The sequence below is a fragment of the Haliaeetus leucocephalus genome, unplaced genomic scaffold (assembly GCF_000737465.1).
Source record: "Haliaeetus leucocephalus isolate CR32 unplaced genomic scaffold, Haliaeetus_leucocephalus-4.0 Scaffold184, whole genome shotgun sequence".
NCBI classification, from domain to species: domain Eukaryota; kingdom Metazoa; phylum Chordata; class Aves; order Accipitriformes; family Accipitridae; genus Haliaeetus; species Haliaeetus leucocephalus.
In genome coordinates, this window is record NW_010972620.1 from 14,442,930 (window position 1) to 14,465,371 (window position 22,442).

At 39.1% G+C, this 22,442-nt stretch overlaps 1 protein-coding gene across 6 annotated transcripts in view; it reads left to right on the top strand.

Annotated features, from left to right (window-relative positions):
- The window catches only part of PANK1 (pantothenate kinase 1), a 47,868-nt gene that overhangs the window by 19,944 nt on the left and 5,482 nt on the right, over positions 1-22,442 (top strand). For all 6 annotated transcript variants that reach the window (XM_010564953.1, XM_010564947.1, XM_010564949.1 and 3 more), the window contains 4 exons: positions 8,461-8,813; positions 17,811-18,064; positions 20,347-20,523; positions 20,927-21,050. In XM_010564953.1, the coding sequence (XP_010563255.1) occupies positions 8,478-8,813; positions 17,811-18,064; positions 20,347-20,523; positions 20,927-21,050 (891 nt within the window). In that variant the 5' untranslated portion in view covers positions 8,461-8,477. The remainder of the gene's footprint in view (positions 1-8,460; positions 8,814-17,810; positions 18,065-20,346; positions 20,524-20,926; positions 21,051-22,442) is intronic.

Consider the following 22,442-nt stretch of genomic DNA (forward strand, 5'->3'; position numbering starts at 1 on the left):
CAGCTCCGTGCCGCGCCGAGTACCGCGTCGGGCGGCGCCCAGGGTCCTGCCGGCCTCCGCCGCCTCCCGGACGCGCCCATGAAGCTCATAGTGCCCAAGCAGCACTGTAAGTAGCGCCGGGCCGGCGTCGACCGGGGTGCCCTTGTGCCGTGGGTGTTGGGAAGGCTCTGCCTGCGGTCTCAGTACGTGCTCCTGCCTCAGACGTTGTCAGGATTAAGAAAGAAGTAGACCTGGGCGCTGAGCGCTAATCAGGCTGACTGGGGGGGGAAAGAAAGAGTATATTGCAAACACGATAAACTTGTCGTGTGCTCGTTATTAGCATCGCCTGTGGCTCTTGGTTAGTTGGTTGGGGAGGCGTTAGTGAACTGGCTGGCTGCTTCGTGCTTTGTTGTAAGGCTACAAGTCTCAGACATCCGTGTTTGTAGCGCACTTAATTGTATAAAGTTTGTTGACTAATAGCATGTTTTACTTGCATGATCGTAGCTAACTTCTTGCACGTGCGTATGGAGCTATTAAATAATTCCATGGTAAACTCTGCAACTAAAACAATCCGACGGAAAAAGTATTCTGTTTCTTCGCACTCTCCCTTTGCTAGCCCTTCAAATAAAGCCAACAAATGTTTGCCGCTTTGTTAAAAGTTCAGCATGTTCCGAAAGGGTAATCAGGGATAGTCAGGATCACAGCTACCCGCTGCCAAAACTTAAAAGATGTTTCTACTCAGTAGGAAGCAGAGTGCATTCAGCTCCTCTGGATTTTTTTTCCTTTCTTTTGAAAGGAATACTTAAAAAACTTTTTTTGTATAAGCAGAAGGAGCATTGAAGAGCAGCTGCAGCTTTCACAAGGCTACTTAGTAGCTAGTGCCTTTTCTAGCTTTTTAAATGTTTTTACTGAGCTACATGTACCACTTTGCCTTAGAATTTCTCTGTATTGATTAATCATGCAGTGCTTATGGTACTTGTAGATATTTAATTTAGTCCTCTACCAAATTTAACGTAGTGGTGACCAAATCATTCTCTGTCCCAAACTGGTTTTGCAGTCTTTGTCCAGCTTCACATTTTCATTCAGGAGCAAAAACTGCAGAACTTGGACTAACTTACACTTTGATTTGTCTTAACTAAGAAGAGTCAGCGCTTGCATATCAAACTCCTTATAATATTAATAACTGTTTTGAAGCAAAGAATAAGACTTTTAGGGATTCATGCAGTCACTTGCATAAGAATTGGCAATTTGGAATTTCCCTCCTATCTTGAGGGGAAAAAGAGCCCATCAGAGTAAGGAGCATAGGTGAGTGCCTATACTGCCCAGGATGTATGACAACTGAGTCTTCAGTTGTGGGCTTTTAATGAAATGAGGCTTTAATGAAAACAGCAGGTGAGGGAAGTGCTTTGTAGAACTAATTTGTGGGCAGTTTCTTTGCTGAATGAAGGACATGAGTTCTTGCTGATCTTACGTTTTTTGATTGCTATGGTTAAGTTTGTAAAAGAATAAATCTGCAATTTAATATTAATCTTGCAGGAAAATACGATAGCACGTTGTCACCAGCCTAATAAATTCATTAAATTATACTCAAATTCTCCTGGTACTGCATAGCTTTCCACTGTATCCATCTCTAGTGAATTTTACACAGTCCTGTTTTACTGGGTTTTGTATTTAATCCTGGCCTTTGCAGATGTTTGTTCTGTGCTTAAGGACATATTGCAAAATGAAGTGTAGTTGCCACATGGTGTGTAAGACTTCAGTATTGATTGTGGGGTTTGCTTTGCGTGGTGAAAAAGATAATGAGATAATTGGCATTTCCCAGTATTTCACAAATGAAACCTATCTTTCTGCAGCCATTATTCCTTTAAATCCTCATAAATTATACGTTTTCTTGATTGGTTTTGCTTTCTGCCAAAGTGAGGTAGACTTCTATATTCCCAAGTCTTTTTCCCGCTCTGAGAAGGGAAGATTCCCTGTGAAACCAGCATGCTTTGCTGATTAGCCGGTGGTGAGAGAGGATCTGGGGACTAACTTATCTGCCTTTTGACTCACCTTCTGCTGCTTCTGCTTAGAAGCTTGTCTTTGCTTTGCTTTTTTTCTTGATGAGTTGTCGGGGTGTTAGGCTTGTGTCAGTTTTCTGGTTCAAATCATTAGTACAGATCTTTGTGAGACTAGAGTTTACGTTACCTTTCTGTATCACAGCACAGCGTAATGAATACAGATAAGCATCTGTTATGATGCTTTGTGCTGTGAAGTGCTCTAGAAAAGAATAAAATACTGAATCGGTGTGAATCCTGCAAATTTCAAAAGCCTGCTAAAGTGTCATGTTGTTGAGTTTAAATGTGATCTTTGAACAGAAGAAAGAAAAAGAGCAGTGAAGTGACTTCATCGATCCCTGTGAAACAGCATTGTAGCCAAGTAAGGACAAAGATTTCAGCATGGCAGTTAACTAGACTGGTGCTTCACAGCGTTATTCTACATCAGACATAGGGAAGAAGCCAGGGTCTCTATTCAAATCAGCATCTTACATCTCACTCTAAGTCAGCTGGTAATTGTTAGGGGTCAAAGAATGTATATTTTGAGGCATCGTGACCATTTAACCATGGCACTTATAATGCATATTACTTGTAATTTCAAAGCACTTCAAGTTGTAGCTTCACAGTAAAGAATGCTTTTGGCCAATATTTAGGTTGTTACACCTGTGATGTTTGGGTGCAGCATGATTCTGTATTACTACTTAAAGCCAGGTGAAAACTGTGGAAAATCTAGGCTTTTTCACCTGCAGTGATGTTAAATATGGAATGCCATGATTATATAGTATATTTTGGCGAAGAATACAGGAGTGAAAATGGTTTTGGTCTTGCTATTGTTTGACACAGTAAATAAGTACAGCATTATTGGTTACTGAAATTTTGTCCAAGGCATTGGAATATCCCACAATCTTTTAATCTTAAGAATTGCTTCAGGTGACATGCTGCTTAAAGTTAGACTCCAGTTTATTTTAATGTAGGTGGGACTAAGGGTTGCTTAAGGAATAGGACTGGTCATAAGAAACTGAACTAGTTGGTGTGTTGTGGTCCAGCATCCTGGGAGTTAAAACTGCCTACCAGCCTTACCAACAAGATACACATTTCCAACAGGAATGGGGAACTCATGCAAATCATTTCCATCAGGTTGGGTGCTGTCAGATCCAAGAATGAGATTCTCAATAGCTAATCATTGCTTCTTGTAGCTTTGTAAGTTTGGCTTTTGTTTGTTAGGGTTTTTTTAATGAATCTATACAGGCTAGGTAATGACCTAGTCTCCCAGTGCTATCTTCAGAAATCAGTTTGTGGTAGTATGACTAAATATGTGTAAATGGTCGCAACTGTTTAACAAACAGCTATGTGCTTTTGTTTGAAGTTTTTTTTGTTTGTGTTGTGCTTTTGGTTGGGTGTTTTGTTGTTCGGGGTTTTTGGGGGGGGTTGGGGTGGGTTTTTTGGGGTTTGTTTTTTTGTTTGTTTTTTTTTCATTTTGTCTGGAGGCGGTAGACATTCAATAAGCCCTTGCTGATGAAAATGATCAGGAAGGCTTTGCCTGATATATGTGTGTGATTTATTTAGGTCTAGCTTTGTAAAGTTTGAAGAAACTTCCATTACTAAGCAGATATAATTAATTTTTAAAGATATATAATCTATTTTTGTTCAAAGGAGAACAAATGCTTCCATTTTACAACATGTTTGGATTGCTCAAAATAACTGTGTCAAATAGGAAGAAGTAACTGAAAAATATGTGTAAGCTACTATCAGCTTTTTTAATAGAAAGCAGCTTACAGAAGCTATGAGAATGCTGTCCCATCTTGAGTGACTCTTGGTTTTTTTTTTTTCTGTTGTTATTTTTGGTTCTCTCTCCCCTCTTCCAGTCACAATTAAAACAGGAAGTTCTTAGATCATCAAAGCATCAAGCAATGCAAATTAAATGCAAATGAAAAATGTAAATGAAGTAATAGGATTTTGTCATATGTGTGTCCAGGAAGAAAAGCAGCTGAACCTAAAATATTTCATCTGAGATATTTATGACTAAGATACTGGAGTATTGATACTACCATGCAAATTGTTGATTAAAAAAATGAGATACTGTAGCTGTGTTCAAGGAAATACACAAGGAAATACAAGGAAAGGTCTTGTAAGAGAGATGTATAAGCTGAAACGGTTTTGGCAAAAGAAGAAACTGCTGCAAATTGGTCATGAATAAAACTAGGGTCCAGGTAGAGGGAAGAAAGTTCTAACCAGCAGGATTCAGGCACAGTCTTTTTCTAAGAGTTGAAGAGTAAAAAGATTCAGCTAACCTTATGTGGTGGTGGTTTAAACATATGAAAAAGATTACCCTTCGTTATCCCCTTTAATGGGGGGAAATATTACTTAGTGACCTAGGAGTTCCTGTTCATCCTTGCTTCCCCTGATCTTGTCTGTGTTGTGATTTCATATTTACCCTCCACACCTGCTCTTTATATTGTATGTTAAGCATAGGATTTTTAAAAACCAAATGTGTTAAATTCTGAATGTAATATGCCTTACAGGAATAGTCTTGTGTAGGTTCATACTCTTCAAAGATTGTGCAGAAACTGGGTAAAATGTATCATGGAATATCTCCAGTGAACCTTTCCCCCAGATAGCACAGCTGTTGGTGTGCATTAGATTACCTAATTATGCAATGCTGTAGATACCTTCTGTTTGCATTGTCACATGCTTTTGCAGCTAAATTTTGGAGTAGTGGAGATTTTTATCTCAAAATAATAAACCAGTAAGTAGTTGGTGCACTTTATGTTAAAGAAAATTAATTTTCTTAAGAAGATAAGTGGGGTCTTTTGATTTATGCTAGGCTTTTAAGAATGCATGATTCATCTCGCTGCTTTCACTATCAGTTCTGTGGGACCTAGAACTAGATTTTATAGTGGTGTTATTTTTTATGATTTACTGCGGTGTAGCAATACTGTAGAATAGTTTTATTTTCTCCACAATAATAGACTGCATTGATCCAGTAGGTATATTGCATACTGACTCTGCTGAGAAGAGAGAAATCGGCTCATAACAGTCTTATCAGACAATTTTAGTTAAGAAGTGCATTTTTTACACTGTGAAAGCATTTCTGCGACATACAGTGTCTTCATTTTTCATAGTAAATCACGTGGATTTGAATAACTGTTACCAGCCTAAGATGTGGATGTGATGGATTTCACTTTCTCCTCCTTGCTTTCCTGGCTTTTAATAACTTGAGAAACTGGGCATTTATTCAGGTTATCAATGAAATGCTGGACTTCCAGTTTAAAACAAACAAACAAAAAACCAAACAACCCAAAACAAACCCACCCCCCCACCCCACCCCAATTTTCCCCCCATTTTTCCCTCAGGTCTGTGGAGACTGTATCTACACAAATACCTTTTTTCCTTCATACCCCCTGGTTGTAGCAGTGAGGACCCTAATAATTTTGGTGGCTTCTGAATGGTCTTACTCTCTGCATTCAGGGAGGCAGCAAAACCCAGGAGCACCTTGCAGTCTGCGTGCATGCTCCCATTAGCACCACATTCAGTGATGCCAGGAAAGCTGAAGTATATAGATACCAGCTAAGGTGGGTTATCTAAAGATACTGAAAAGAGCTGATGGTGCTTCAGTGGTGCATTTTGTTGTGAAACATATTGAAAGTAACAAAAGATACAATGAATAAATTTTTAAAATAATCACTGGAATACAGAAGTGTTTCTACTGTCACTCCATTTGTATGGAAGTTTATATGAATTTCAGTGGGACTTGTTAGGAACTTTGAGACTTGGTTTTTTGTCCTAAATGGTCAACCAGTCAAAATAGTTGTCATCTTTATTGCAAGTGATTCCAACAGATAGCTGGTGTTAACAGCTGTGAAGCAGACTAAGCTTCTGTGCTGGGTAACTGAAATACCGGTTGCTGTGGACCGATCTTGTGCTCTTTATTTGTGCTGAAGAAAACTGCTGCTGTTCTAGGAGCAAAGTTCTTTTATTTCTGCAGCTCTCTGTTTGGCTCGCAACAAAATGGAAGGAGCTTAGATTCACAGAGAGCATAAACTAAAAAAAAAAAAAAGTCTCTTGGCATTTCTGCTTGCTTTTCAAATGTGAGCATTATGTGTATCTATCCCAAGAACTATACAGACTTGAAATAACTTCATAGTTTTCTACAATACATATTCCTTGTTAATGATTTAGTTAAGACTCCTCAAAATGTTAATGCAGTCACTTATGAGTAACTCTCAATTCTTAGTACTTAACACTTCTATTGTTGGGCTTGTGTTTGATAGGAGAATTGAATGCTTCTTCCCTCTCTTAAAGATTAAATCTACACTATAGCTTTAAAGCAACTGTTGTTGTTGCAGGTAGATTGCAGCAGGTTTTATGCCCTCAATGTCAAATATTGGAATTTGGCTTACACTTAGCTACAGGTTGGTTCAACGATGCTGCTTTTAAAATATAACTTTGTATTTGCATAGTTAAGATGCGTCCAAGGAGGAGACTTACTGTTCCAGTGAGACAGATAATTAAAGTTCTCAGTAGCGTAAATAAAGACTTGTGTAAATCAGTAATGGGATTGGCATCCTGAGCTCCACTGCATTGTAGTGTTGTATAGTGTGGACCAGACCACTTTTGCTTAAATATTTACCTTGTACTTTGAAAAGTGTTTGAGGTACAGCTTAGTGTATGGTAACATATTTTTCCTTTTTAAAATAAAGCCTATTGTAAAAATGCTTGTTTCAAATTCTTCCCATTTCAGGGAGCTTTCATGCATCTGCATAGGATGTATCTTCCCAAATCTCAATAAGACTTCATTTCAGTGTCTTTGTGTCTTGCAGCTTGTAGGGCATGGAAAAAGAAATTAGACTTTGCAACAGATAACAGTAGGTGCTTTTAGAAAAACTGAACTGTAAGCAACCTACTTCATGGGAGTTTACACATTATGCCTTCCTTGTCCTTAGGGAAGGGGGGGAGAAACTAATGATTCAATTATTTGGCATACAGCAATGGAGCAAAATAACTGTCTTAAACATCTGGATTGATTGGGGGGGTGTATTAACAACTGTGAAATTTAGACTTTTGAATTATTCAGCCAGACAAGAATGATGGTGAGACCCTTGTGGTAAGAAGTAAAAGACTCTAAGCTCCTTTCAGTGTGAAGCTGAGTAACTCAATACTGAGCTGTGATTACCTGAGGAAGAACAGTGTGATCAGTAACTCCTATGCTTATTAAAATCTTTGCCCAAACTTGTTTACATTTAGGTTCATTGGCAGAAGTATCAGTAATGCATATAGCATCCATGGTTTGGAGTTTGTATTGACACTATGTTGGGATGCTCTAGTTGGTAGAATCACATTTCTAGCAAGTCTGCCTGATTCTCCCTAAAAGCAAGGGTGACTGTGACTGCTATTTTAGAAATGGATCTTAGATGTTAGTCACATACTCAGTACTTTTAATTTAATTTCTCTAAGAAACATTACTAGCTGCCTCCTTCTGCAGTACCTGTGTATAGATTTTGTATTCTCACTTCCTAGTTCTTCATAAAGTTACGTGGCTTACTGTTTTAAATGTGCGCACGTATATGAAGGCAGAGCAGGCAGACCAACCTGGTTCAGTTACTATCTTCTGTCTGCATGTTCTCCATAGTGATTTTCTCTTGCTATTAACAGAACAAAGGCTTTGGTAGACCTAGGCCAGCTGTGGCAAATATATATATATATATGCTGAGAAACAAATGGCATTTCTTGTATAGTTGTATGATAGACTAACACATATACCAGCAAAGGGAGTCTATGCTCAAAGAAAAGGACTGTCAGTAGTAAATAGTAAATATTGAACTTAAAACAGCTCATTCTTTCTGCTAATATGTGCAGGTGATGTAGTTCCAACAGAGCTGCTAGTTCTGGTGGGTTGAAGTATGGGGACTCCCAGCATAATGGGAGAGTTATGTATTGCTGCTCCTCAGGCAGACACTTGAGACTGGAAATTCCGACTCATCTTGGAAAGGTGATTTTAGATATTACACAGTGGGAATGTGACTTGAGATATCTTGTTCTCCTATGTGATTGTTTCTTCCTCCTTCCCTCCTTAGTCTATTTTAAGAATTGGTGCCGGGAGTCAGACTGGGTGAAATTCAGTAAATGTGCTCTGTCAAGAGGTGCTGACTGAAGAGTAAAAAGTTTTCCTGGGAAAAAATATTTTCATTTTATTAAAATCTGCTTCTCCAGAGAAGAGTACGTTGAGAGTTTTCTTTATTCTTTTTCTTAACCGAGGCTTTATGAAGTCTTAACTCAGAGAGATGTTTCAAACATGTGAATTGGACACGTAAGTGACAACTAGCTTTCAGGAGCAGATGCTGCTACTGTGACTGCAGTGAATTGTCATTCAGCAAATGTTTTAAATGATATGGCTAACATATATTTACAGTGACTTTTTCTTCCTCCCCTACCCCCTTGTCCTTAGCATTTCCATGGTTTGGAATGGATATCGGTGGAACATTGGTTAAACTGGTCTACTTTGAACCTAAGGACATTACTGCAGAAGAGGAACAGGAGGAGGTGGAAAACCTGAAAAGCATTAGAAAATACTTGACCTCCAATACAGCCTATGGTAAAACTGGCATTCGTGATGTCCATCTTGAACTGAAAAATTTGACTATGTGTGGACGCAAAGGAAACCTGCACTTCATCCGTTTTCCCAGCTGTGCCATGCACAGGTTCATACAGATGGGTAGTGAAAAGAACTTCTCCAGTTTGCACACTACACTCTGTGCCACGGGAGGTGGAGCTTACAAGTTTGAAGAGGACTTTAGAACGGTACGTGAACTGTTCATAAGGGTTCAGTGGGAATTACTTTGGAAAAACATCATGGGAGTCCTATTAAAACTTGCAGAGAAAATAACATTCTTTTGTCCATCCTAACTGGTTAAGACTAACAGAATCAATTCACATTTGTTAATTGGTGGAATTGCTGAGAACGTGGAGGGGGATGGGGAGAGTATTCTACTTGTTGGGTATTCTACTGAAGTATTACTGTGCAGGATGTCTTCAGTAAACGTTTTTTTTAGAGTATGGCTGTGATGATCAGATGCCTCAATCAGCTGAGGGTGTGTTGTGACAACCTAGAAGTCTGAGACTAGGTACTCATCTTGCAAACTGGATATCTATTAGAAAACCAGAAATTAAACCATACAGCTGGAGTCTAGATTCAGGTTCCCTTCCCCTTGTATTAGTCTTCAAGCAGACTTAAGTCAAGAGTCTTGGAAGACCAAGTGTGGAGCAGGGGGAGAAACAGTGTATGGAAGCATGACAATAGCAGCTAGCTTATGATTTCAATTCTGGGAGTACATCATGTGAAGAAAGGCAGTTCATGAGGTGACTAGGTCCCAGATCCCCTAGAATTTAAAAATAACCTCTGCGGGGAGCTCCAGAAGCTGATGTAGATCTGAAGTATTGGATCCTGCTGTTTGTATAAACTTCAGCAATAGTCCTAGCTCCCGAATGAGTGCACTAGAGTGCACTGCAAAAATTGATTGTGGCAACAGAGGCAGAGCATGCTGTTGTACAAACTGCATTAGAGAGAAATAGACATTTGGGAGGCAGTTGCCTGTTTTATATGTGTCTCTACTGGGGCATATCTCCATTTATTTTCTGTATGAGAATGACTAGTCTGCCTGTACTGGAGCAGTCCCACTAAAATTAATGTGAATGATTTACTTGGCAGGCAGGTCTGACACTTCTGTCTGTAGCTTTTGACCTGATCTTGAGGGTGAGGGATGACTGCTGGGTATGACAGGTTACATCAGTTGCTTTTCTGTCTCTGCTTCAGTCTAGGTAGCTATCATACTGGTTTACTAACTGCTGTTGACTGCAGTCCTTGGCTTTGTCTGCTTCATTTTTAACTTCAAGCATCCATTCCTGCAGTACAAGAGGATTTTTTTTTTGTCAATACCCCTCACCTACCAGATGACCAAGATCCCAAGGGGGAAAGAGAATGCTGTAAGAAATCAATGTGAATTCCAGCTGTTATACTGTTGTGCAATTGTTTTCAGTAAATGTTGGACATGGAAATGGCTAGTCTAATGAAGGACTATCAAGTTTCTGAATTGCTGTAGTAGTCCACTACTAGTACCAGATTTCTTGTCCTTTAGGCTGATTGCAAGTCCCTTACATGTTACAATCTACTGATGATTGAGTCCTCAAAAGTTTTAGTTTGTCTCGCATTGTGTAAGGATGTTGACACCACAGTAGGAGGTGAATTCTAGTGCTAGTCAATGTTGCTTCAGTTCAGGTTTTCGAGCATCTTTCCATGTGTCCAGGGGATGATTCAGGTCACATTCTCTAGTGACAATGGGAGGTCACTTTGAGACTTTCTGAAGAGGCCAACTATCCCTTTGGAATGGTCTGTCTTCCCAAATTCATCTCTCCTGCATCATGTAATAGCAGCTACAGTTGCTTACTTAATAAGGAAGTTCCTGTCCCTTGCTCCTACAGCTGTGGAATTGAACTGGAAGTTACCTGATGGCTATAATAGCTAGGCATTTTTTTTCATAGCTTTGGCTTTAATCTGGCGTAAATACGCAATTTACAGCGAGGGACCAGTCTCTATCATCTCAGTTGCAATATAGTTGATGTAGCACTGGAAGCCATAGTTGAAGTTTGGGCTGTTTTGCTAGGTATTGTACGAAAATATGAGGTCACATAGCAAATTACTGGTGGACTTAGGCATGAAATCCCACATCTCTGCAGTGTTAGTTAACATTCTGTGTGCTGCAAGACTTGTAGGTAGTTTAAGAAAAACACTTTAAAGGCTCGCTGGGGTGTTTTATAGCATAGAGCAATCAGTGAAGTGCACTCACACCTAAGTGTGCATTGGACATCTTCTAACAGCTGTCCAGTTCCACACCTTCCTTTATAGCAAGTATTTCTTGGCTCAAACTGTAATATCCATAGAGTACTACAGAAGCAAAATACTCTCCATTGCATGAAGATTTGCTTGTTTAATCTCTCTCAAAGGGCTGAGTGTCCTGTGTACTGGCACTTAAATTGTCACACTTCATTAGCCACTGTAACAGCAGCTGGCTATCTCAGTGTGTTCTGCTGACTGTAAATTGACATTGGACAACAGCTTCAGGATTGCTTTCTCAAAGCATTGAAATGTCTGTTTCAAATATTTGATCACTCTAATGCACCTGTAGAAGTAGAGAACATGTGCCAAGTCTAATATCCTGCTGTTGCAGGATTCAATGTTGTGTAATGCTTTGTATGGAAGAGGCTTTAAATGTTCCTGTTTCTGTAACTTAGAAGCAATGTGGAAAACCTCAAGTAGGTTTGTGAATGTTGTTAATTTCATCAAAAAATCTGGCTAAATTCTAGGAAAATTATGAAACTGATATAGGTAACATGCTTTTGTTCTGGCCCTTTATTTCCCTGTGTACATGCTTTTAAGTTATTTGTCTTTCATGGCATTTCTAAATGCTTACGGGACTTTCAGGATTGCATAGATTTGGGACAAAAGATCCAACATACTGCAACACAGCATTCGAATGCCAGAGAAGGAATCCTAAGATTACAGCAGCTTTTTCTCCTTAAAATAGACAAGTAAAAACCCTGTTGTTACTTGCCTGTTCCAGTGTCTTACTTCTGATCCCTAAATGAGTTAAATAGCTTTGATCTAGACATCTCTGCTTTTTAAAATAAAATTGTGAGGCATCCTCTGTTTGTCTTAAGCCTGTATTCTGTGCCATAGAAAGGAACTAAATCTGCAAAGCTAGCTAGGTTTAGCTATCTGACCTCCCTCTCATGATCCACAGTGTTGGATAGGAGAAGACCTGGAGAAGTCTCCATGGACTGCTTGGTGACTGCCAGCAATAACGATAAGTAGCCTGGCAAATCATTTGATTCATTCTTAAGATCTGAATGCTTCCTCTAGAAGTAGGAAAACTGACTCTATTCATTAAACTAGACCACAGAAATAATTTTAGCAACCATATGGTTATACTTAATGTTTGTTGAAGGGCATCAGTAGGTAATTCACTAAAAGGACTGTTTCCAGGTTAGGGTGTTTCTTCTTGGTTTTGTTTTTTGTTTGGCTTTCCCTCCTCCCCACACCTTTCTGAATGACTGAAAATAAAGCCAGCCAGCCATAAAGACCAGTAACAGTGGTGTTAAGGCATGGATGAAATTGTCACCTAATTCTGATAATCCTCCCTCCTTTTCCCAACTATGTACTGTCACCTCACATATTCTGTAAATGTTCAAGTAATGTCATTTCTGTAAAAGTAAGGAGTATGTACCTGTGTGTACCAGTAATATAAATCTCTTCATACTCTGCGACTCCTCCGTGATAGCACATGCACATTACTTGCACAGAATTATGCTGTTAACGTAATGAGGAATAAATTCTTAGGCTGTCACTCAGTTTTGTAAAGCAACTCAAATGTAAAGGATACGTGGAGGATGAGGGAAGAAAGGACTATTCATACTTTTGTCTAAAACCTGCTCTATTGCAAAATTCTTGTTGATTGCAGTGGCTCAAAGGTGGGATTTTTGTATTCCTTTTCTGAACAGACAAATACAGAACCTGATTTATCTTGATAGAAATTTTACTGCTGGCTGCAGTGGAAGCAGGGCCTGGGCCAAAACCCAATCACTTAATAAAGAACATTTGGGGCAGGAAAGGAAGGAAATCTGTTACCAACACAAACTTAAAGTCAGGCCTTGACGTTCCCCATAATGTGTAAGAAAAAAGCTTTAAGAGTAAGCTTGCTGTTGGAGAGTGATTTCCTTGTGCCAGATATTAGCTGATTCTAATGCTTTACTTTGCGGTATGAACCGAATGCCTGTGGATGACTTGTAGACTGTATTTATCTTAAAACAAATAAACTCACTGTCCTGTGTTGTAGGATGAGTAAGCTGTGTAACTCTGGCTTAGTGTAAGACACTCAAAACTCTTGTTGCACCTCACTTGCTTGAGGAGGCTGGACACTGCTGCTCAGGCCATAGGTGCTGGGCTGGAGTTGAAAGTGACATCCAGAGAATGGATGAAGTAACTATGGTACCTTCTGTTACCACCACTGCAAGAAGGTAGGAGATTCTTCAGAGGGAATGAGGAGAAGCCATGTGCATCTCTTCCCTGTCAAGAGAAGGAAGAGATCCTTACAGCTAGCTGGGCAAGAGGGCTGATCCTCTGCAGAGGATCCCAGACAAGTGCTTTTTTTTGCCCAAAGCTGGTGCAGAGTCCGTCTTCTCTTCTGGCTCAGCAAATGTTGGGCTTACCCTTTATTTGCATTAGACTTTGTCTTGTTTGAATGCAGGTAGATATTTCTCAGCCTTAGGGTGTGGAACAAGCTGGTGGCAGTACCTCATCTGAGCTCAAAAAGAAACAGGGTTGGGGGTTGAGGTTAAGACAATCAAAATATAAAGGAAGCAAAGTATATCTTTATGAAAGTGGAGGAGAGGTAATGGGAGGGAGATGGAAGGAAAAGCTAGACCATAAGCTATTATAAGAAATAAAAACTGGAGCAATGCCCAGAAGGCATATGAAAGCCAGAGTGTTATAGTAAATGAGGCTGCTGTAATTGGTAATTAAAAACGTGCAAGGCATTGTGTTCGTAACGGCTTCTTACAGAAAAAAAATCGTATTTCTGATTGAAAGTCCAAGAGACAGATGAGCTCGTAACTGCATCTAGTTTTGGACGTTCCTGTGCTCGCCAGAACTTGGTAACAGTGTGAAAATTCAAATTGGGTGAAAACTTTCATGAGCTGGAGCTTCATTGGAAAGATGTCTGCACACCAGTGTTGATCCATTAGGCTTCAACCCTGCAGCATATATGTCACAGCTGCCCTCAGCTCACTTCTAGAGGACTGGGCTGTTTCATGTTTTCCTTGCACAGGTGGAAATATTTACTGTCCCGTAAAGAAACAAATGTTGACTGAAGTCTTTGACTTCTGTGCTTCTGTATTTCAAAGCAGCAAGTTGGTACCACTTTTTTTTCCTTTTATACTGTCTGGTACATGAATACAGCTAAAAATTGTTTGACATTATGCATATTATTTAAAAACAAAACAAACCTAAACTTGAACAGACAGTACCATTTTCCCGCACTTCCTCCAACTGTACAGTAAGAAGTGGGATTTCATTCTCTTTAGAATAGCATCTGTATGCAGTAATAACAGACCTTTTGTGTATCCTTGAAATCAGCTGGGTTTCAGGATTTTGTTGCTAAGATGTCAACAGTCATGGGGAAGTGTTCACTACTTCCTTGCTGTGTTGCACCTGCTTGTAAACATGGTTAAAGTCCTGAGTCCCTCCTTTTGATGGTCCTGAAGAATTGCTTGAAGTCCAGAGTGTTTTGTTTCCTTGCCTCCCCTGGTCTTTAATAAACAGTCTGAAATGAAGAGGAATTTCTACAGTCTGGCTATAATGCAGAAAAATTGTTCTTTTAAAACATGTACATATGGTTTCCTTGTAACCATCATAAATTTTCCCTCCAGGGTCCTGTATGCTACTTTGTTCTGCAGTTCTTCCTCTCATAGCACAACTTTCTGACATAAAACTTTTCTAGAGAGGCACTGTGCTGAATATAGTTACAGGAGAGCAGAGCAGGATAAGTTGACCATTATGCTGTCTGCCCTCACATTAGGGATTGTAAAGGGCTGGAAAATATCTGCAAATGCATTTTGTAAAAAGTTGTAGGAAAAACGTCCAATTAAAATGTGCTTCTACACACAGCTCCTGTTTTTGTTTTGCATTTTTGCACATAAACTTAAATTCCTGCAAGGAGAAAGTGGTTTGAACAGCTGAAAGATGAGGACAAGTAGAGTGTGGTAGGTCAGGTGATGGCACCAGAAAAAAAAAGTTTGCCTACTCATACATTAGTTATGATGTTTACAGACACATCTGTTTTGTGGTGCAGTTTTGCTACTTGAGTGTATGTGAGCAAAGAAATGAATAGAAAAAAGGCAGATTTCTATATGCAGGGAAAGGGACTGGGAATTGTGACCCTGGCTGTATCATGGTTTCTTGAACAGGACTGGATTACTACATTTCTTGCAACTGTCCCTAATTTGTGTTTAGAAACAAGAACAGTAGTGGCTCACAGGGCTGTTTGGAGCCTCAGAGGTCTGGTGGCTGCAGAGCTCGCGGTTCTCTGAATGAAGGCAGATCGACGTGGAATACTGATGCCAGTCTTGCTCCTTCCAAAAATGAAAACCAGACTGCTGCAACAACACAGGAAAATAGTTTTTCAGTCTGCTATGAATATCAGACATGAAAGAAAGCAGTAATAGGGCTTTTCTGCTTACAGTCTATCAACTGTTAAATATAACACAGAGCTATAAAAAGCAGAACAAATTCTAGTATGTCTTTTATATGTGGAGGGCTGGACCTAATAAAATTTGTACACTTAGTGCTTGAAAAAGAAGCTTTGATTAGTTTCTTTTGTTCTGTCCTTACAAAATTGGTGGGCTGACTGGTGAGTTTGTAGAAACAAGGATTTTGTTTGTGTGTTTGCACCGATGCCAGAAGTGTTATACTCTTAGATTTGTATTGCTTGCTCGTGTCTTGCAAGGTCTCTCGCCGATGCTTACCTATTTATAAAAGTGTAACATGGATAAGACAAAAGCAGCTTGTGGCTGGGTGCTTGGCTTATGGGACAACAGAGGTTTTGACAGTAGGGGCCATAAATCTACTAATGACTTATGTCTGTATAGCAGGCTTTTGGTTCATAGCATGTTTGTGCATGCTGTATCTGTATTAGATTGTGTTTGGTCATGCTGCATCTAGCTTATACAGTACAATGAGGAAACTGAGACTGTACAGCACATAACCTAGAGAAAGATAATGGCTAGTATAGAATCTTTCCTTATTTTGACTAGCTGTGTGCAACAGTAGTTGGGTTTTAACAAAAAAAAAAAAATTCCTCTAACAAGTGATGACTTAGTGGGCTCCATAAAATGTCTATTGTGAGAAAGAGTGCATGAAGCATTTATTATGTTAATGCCTTGTATTGTATATCTCTTGATTGGAGCTTTTCCTCTCAGTCTAATAGCAAGAAATTGCTGAAATCCAAGATATTTGCAAAGTAGCCTTACGATTTTTGTAACATTTCTTTAAAAACCTTTTCTCCTGATTTGTGTTTTTTCTTTTTATTTGCTGGCTAAATGGTTCAAGTCTTTTATGCTGCATTTCTGTAATTGTAATTTGTATAGCCATGTGGTAACCAAGAAAAAAATATGAAGGGATTGCAAAAGTTACAGGAAAAAATACTGAAATAAGAAGAAATTATCTCCACCTGTCTCTGTTGTCCTATGAATAACTGGAACTATATTGAGGTCTTTGAGACTGCTGGTTTGGAGTTTTTTTGGTCTAATTTATTTTCTGTGGTTCCAGGATTTGAGGAGTAGCAAGTATAACAAAAGGGCAGACCCAAAGAGTAGAATGGCTTTCAGTTAAGGCAAGTTAGAGCTATGTACAAGTACAGAAAAAAACTTAAGGGGAGAGATTTAAATAGCTCAAAAGAATGTAACCTATTGACCATGCCTGTTCCACAGAAATATCTCTCCTCTTTATAGTGACTTAATATAGCTTCCAGAATTAAAAATAGGAGGTAGGTAGCCTCATAAATCTTCCTCATTAGCTGTTATAAAAACATCCTGCAATATGCAAATGTTTGAGAACCAGCCCTGTGCTGTATAACTCCCTTTTGTTCCTAATACCCTATTGTTTTTTCTGCTAGAAAGTGGAGTTAAGTAAGACCTACTTTGCAGGTGTGAGGATGCAAATGACCTCAGGGTTTGGACAGACAAGTTTACTATTTTTTCTCCCTCTTTTCTCCCTGACACAAGTCTAAGCTCAATGTCATCTGGAAAGGAGACTTTCTACAGATTGTCACTGTATCCTATTTTGAGAAAGGGATGCGATTTCTAGTTTTAGTAAACAGAATGCTATGGCAAGTAGACACGTCTGTTTAAGTACAGTCATGGGTGACCTGTGAGATCTCAGAGGGAGTGTCCTTTCTAAGCTCTTATAATTGTTTTTCTGCCTTCTGTTACAGTTCTATTTTTATGAACATTTTGCTGGGGGCATGGGCCTGACAATAGTTTTGTTTAGGTTTTTATATTGTTTTTCACCAACATTGGGTATACCCTGTTTTTCATGAGGCATTTTAAAGTGCTTATGGTAATTTAAAGAAATAGTGCTCTCATATTACTGGTGACTTATACTAAAAAAAAAAATGCAAATCTTTTAAGCCTAATCCACTGCATAGTTAATGCATATTAATGTAAGCATGTGCACTTTGTAAGGCTTCAACTGTCTTGTTCTTTAACTGAAGTTTCTTGGATCTTAACGCTTCTATTGAATATTTCATTAAACTGCTGGGAAATGTAGTTGGATGATGAGTTAAAGCACTCTGCATCCTGAGGAATGCTGCTGTGCAGGCGTGTGTCAGATACTGTCCAAAAGCTGCAGAATGCAGCTCCTCTTGGGATGGGGATGAGAGGAAAGACATTTACTGCTTCAGAATACTGAGGGGGGGGGGAATGTTTCCTGCTTGCAGAGCAGGGAATATCTCAAAGGCGGAGGAGCTAAACAACATTACTGCACAGCACATCACTGTTTTGGGAGGTACCTGTTGTCAGGCAGATAGCAAACTTTTCATTTCGGACTTCAGGCTTAGGTCTTTGTACTGTTTAAATAGCATAATGTGTTACTAGTAAAGTGATCAAAGTGCTTCAGCGGAGCCTTTTGTCCTTCTCAGTGTTATATTATACTAGGAAATGTTTGTTTATTAATTTCTTGTTGTTTTCCAGATTGCTGATCTACAACTCCATAAACTGGATGAATTGGACTGTTTGATTCAGGGCCTCCTTTATGTTGATTCTGTCGGTTTCAATGGCCAACCAGAGTGCTATTATTTTGAAAATCCTACAGATCCTGAACAGTGCCAGAAAAAGCCTTATTGCCTTGATAATCCATATCCTATGCTGCTGGTTAACATAGGCTCAGGGGTCAGCATCCTAGCTGTGTATTCTAAGGACAACTATAAGAGAGTCACAGGATCCAGGTAAAATTAATTCTATGTTCTTTTAATTCTATTTTATTTTCTCCTTAATAATTGAACAGATAGAACCAGACAGCGTGACTAGTAGGTGCAGCCCCAAACTGTGCTTGTCTTGCCATTTCTTTTAAAAGCCCACCAGTAGCAAGGCTGGAAATATCCTAGGATTTCTTCAGAGACAGTATCTACATCAGGGAAATCATTGATCCATTCAACTTTAGAGTTGCCTTAGTCTCTTCTTGGTGTTCTTACTTGCTTCCTGTCTCTTGCTGTGAATTACCAAAATAAAGCTGTTCTAGTAAATGAATCTTCTCTCCCCTGCTTTGATCCCCCAGAACAGTCAGAGCAGTGAAATAAAAACGCTTGGGCTAAACAAAAAGCTCTTGCTTAGTAGTTAGGATGTGTCCAGGATATAGGAAAACTTTGTAGAATTACTTGCTACGACTGGATTTTGGCAGAGGAATCTCACTGGATATCTTGTTTCCTTACTGATTGCGCTAGTCTTTGGACCATGCTGGTAAATTAAGGAATGCCAGTGTGTAAAGACTAGAATCTGATTGTCTGTGTTCTTATTTTGTCCTCAGTGTGATTTCGGCCTGGGTCATCCAGTGCTCTCTGAAATGATTTGTAGGGTATAGCTGGGTTGAAATGATCTCTGGCCCATGTTCAGTAAGAGATTTAGATGCAAGTGCTCTGTTTAGGAATTCAGGAGTTCAGTAGTGTAGATGCAGAATTTTGTTCTCAAGACCAAAAAAACACCCTAAGGCACATTTAAGTTTACTCTGTAAATGTGGCAACAGTGCTTATTTATAGGAAACCACTTTAGTTACAAATGTGTCCATCCAGACTAGTAGTAAAAGTACTAATAAATCTGTCCCACTTTTTCCTCTTACATGCAAACTAAATTGGGATCCTTCATTTTTAGTAATACTGTAACCTTAAACCCAAACAAACCACCAAAACAGAAACCTAAAAAAAATCTGTTTCCAAAACAACAACCAAAGAAGCTTTTTGGTTTTGCTATAGTCCCTTCCAAAGCTGCATTCTGTTCTTCAGCGCATGGTACATATTAATAAAGTTTCTCCTGTATACTGCACATGACTGCATATGTGTCTTCTGTTGCCTTGTCTAGGGCCTATCTTTGCCGCAAGGGTAGCCATGAGCCATTTGTCTGTATACAATACAGATGACACAAGTTGAATGGAAGAGGTATTGGTTTTCTTGTAATTCTGGTTGTTTTTCAAGCATAGCTCTTGATACCTGTAGATGTGCTTCTGATCATCCTCTCCACTATGAAAGGAAAAACATGACTTGCAGTGGGTTGCTGACTTGTTGTAGATGATGAAATCAATACTGTCTTGTGGCTGGTGTGCAGGGAGGGCTTGCTACTGTTCAGATACTGAATATATTGTAGTGCTACTAGATGTGTTCTGAAAAACTTGCCTGATAATCTGAAAGCACTGATTGAATGGTGTTCCTGTGTGACCTCCTGTGCTTCTTTGTGAAGTGCAAGTGTGGTGTCTCACCGATCCTCTTGTTTACAGTGCCTCCAGTCAGTGTGAGTGCAATCAGTGCAAATAAGCTAACTTTCTCAAGGGTTAAGAAAGAATGAGGAAGGACGTAGAGGTTAGTAAGTTGAAGTTCATGTCTGTTAAGACTGAAGAGTCTAAAGTAAATTTTAATGAGATGAGTTAGCAACCTGTTATGCACAATCAAATACTCCCTGCTAAATTTATGTAGTCAGTAAATATTGTACTTGAACCTGTGCAAGATATTAAAGTGACTGCTCCTTGCTCAGAGCTCTTTGGAGGGCTGAGACATTCAGGGCTTTCTTTGAACGGGAACCAACCAGACTGCTTCCTGCCACTGGCTAGGGGGGCAGGATCTGTCTTGGATGCCTGCCCCTGCAGGGATTTTTAGCTTTGATCGCTGTTTATTCTTTCATCACTGACTTAAGTGATCTGTTGGCTAATTATTCTTGCACAAGAAAAATTTGCTAGAGTGCTACAAATAGCAAACTGGCATCTGCATTGTTGGATTGGACCTTGTTCTCAGCTAACCCTTTAGCATCGTTTCTCCTATTTAAATGTTAAGGACTTAAGAGTAGTTCAGTTAAAATCACACTGGATGACATTTGTGTTAAATAGAAACTCAATTTAGGGTGTCTTCACAAGGGAGCAGTTGCAAGATGCAGTTGGTAGCTGTGTAGACCATGTTGAAAACACAAGTCAAGAGCTGTGGTAAAAGCTGGTTCAAGGTGCTGGTCTGAAGGAACTGTGCTTTTCTAGTCTTGGAGGAGGAACGTTCCTGGGCCTGTGCTGCCTACTGACTGGCTGCGAGACGTTTGAAGAAGCACTAGAAATGGCTGCGAAAGGAGACAGCACTAATGTGGATAAGCTGGTGAAAGATATTTACGGAGGAGACTATGAGCGGTTTGGCCTTCAAGGGTCTGCTGTAGCCTCAAGGTACATGTTAATTGAGCTGGTTTTAAGGAGTTCTTTGGGAAACTTACTGTGCATGCTGAACTGAGTGCATAATCCCTGGACTATGCACTATGTACATGTGGAAATGTCACTCTGAATGTATCATGTGGTTTGTCCTTAGATCTCTCACTTAACTTGCTTTTTTTTTTTAAACAGGTATAAGCAATGCTTGATGTAGTTTGCTTCCATTTAAATTACAGTTATTTTAGAAGAAGTGTCTTTGCTTATTGGTCTGCCTTTCTAATGAGATCCCTTTTCACATTTCAAATCTGTCTCAAATCAATGGATATCAAATCCAAGCAAAACTTATTAAATGGTATAATTTCTAAGGGCTTTTAGCATTCCTAAATAACTCATATTAAAAGGAATAATCTTCCTCACACAGCTTTGGTCATATGATGAGTAAAGAAAAGAGAGATTCCATCAGTAAAGAGGACTTGGCCAGAGCTACTTTGGTCACCATCACCAACAACATAGGTTCTATTGCTCGCATGTGTGCATTGAACGAGGTAAGATAGCATATTTACTATGAGCTTAAAACCTTTAGAAACAACATAGTAAGATTATCAGAATACAAAAGTGTAAATTGCTGGTATAGTAGGTGTGTAACTGACCCTGGTAAATATGCATATATTTAATGTGGTGTCCTAACTCTTGTGATTTGTGTTATGTGTGCTTTGATGCAAAGTATAAGGTACTTTGAGCTTCAAAGGTAGGTAAGAAGGGAGAAGAGCTGACTGTAAAGATCTCCTTGAACTATTGATGCCTAGAGCTGTTCAGTTGCTCTCAAGCTGTAATACATAGATATTAGCACCTTTGTAATCCAAATTAATACTCTCAATTACCTTGTGGTTATTAATAGATCTTACTATACTATGACAGATTATTTTTTTAATAGTATTTTGTTTGGCTTGTTTCCATAGTATGATGGGTTTGAATTGCATATTGGGTTAAATGCTTTGATAGATATAAGATCCCTTGCATTGGATCAGAAAGAAGAAAAATATAGTACCTTATCCTGCTTCAAACCTATCAGCTGCTTGTTACATTGTTTTCTTTAGGCATGATAACTATGGATGGATTGTTCCATTCAAACACCTTTCCAGGTTCCAGCAGTTTAAAAATAAATAAGTAAATAAATAAAAAACCCAAACCCAAACATTTAGGCACTTGTTTTGAGCTGCAAATTGCACCCTTTACTATTAAGTGGTAACTAATCTTTTATCTGCTCTCAATGAATTTATCTAATCTTTTTTTTAATACATAGATGTTTTTAGCTCCACAGCATTCTGTGGTTAGAAGGAAGTGCTCCTTTTTTATTTTTTTAATCAACAACACACCCACACAGCCCACAAAAATCCCAACAAAATACCCCAAACCCAAAAAACTCACCAAATTGCCATCTGATTCCTTTATTGGATCCTATCTAGCTTTTTGCTTTATGAGAAATAGCAAATAATTCATCACTAGTGCTTTTGGTGGGTTTTGGGTTGGGTTTTAAAAAACCTTTATGACATCTCCCTCTTGGTCTTTCCAAGACAGAATGTCCTAATACTTAATCTCCTCTCCTACGGAAGACACTCTGTGTCTCTTTTCCACTGTTTCATTTTGTCTTATCTCTTTATGATTCTAATTTTGAGATTGAACGGTCAGATCTTCATGCAGTATTGCGAGTGTGGTTGCACAATGAATTTATGTGATGGCATATTGATAAATTTTGTGTTCTGAGTTCCTTTACTAATAGTTCCCAATATTTTATTTTTATGAACATGGGGCTCATATTTTTAAGAAACCATGCACAGTTCCTCCACAGTCTTTCTTGAGTGGTGGTGGCTAATTTGGGGCCTATCATTGTGTCTGAATACTGAAGTCTGTCTGTCTCTTCCCCCTTCCATTTGTGT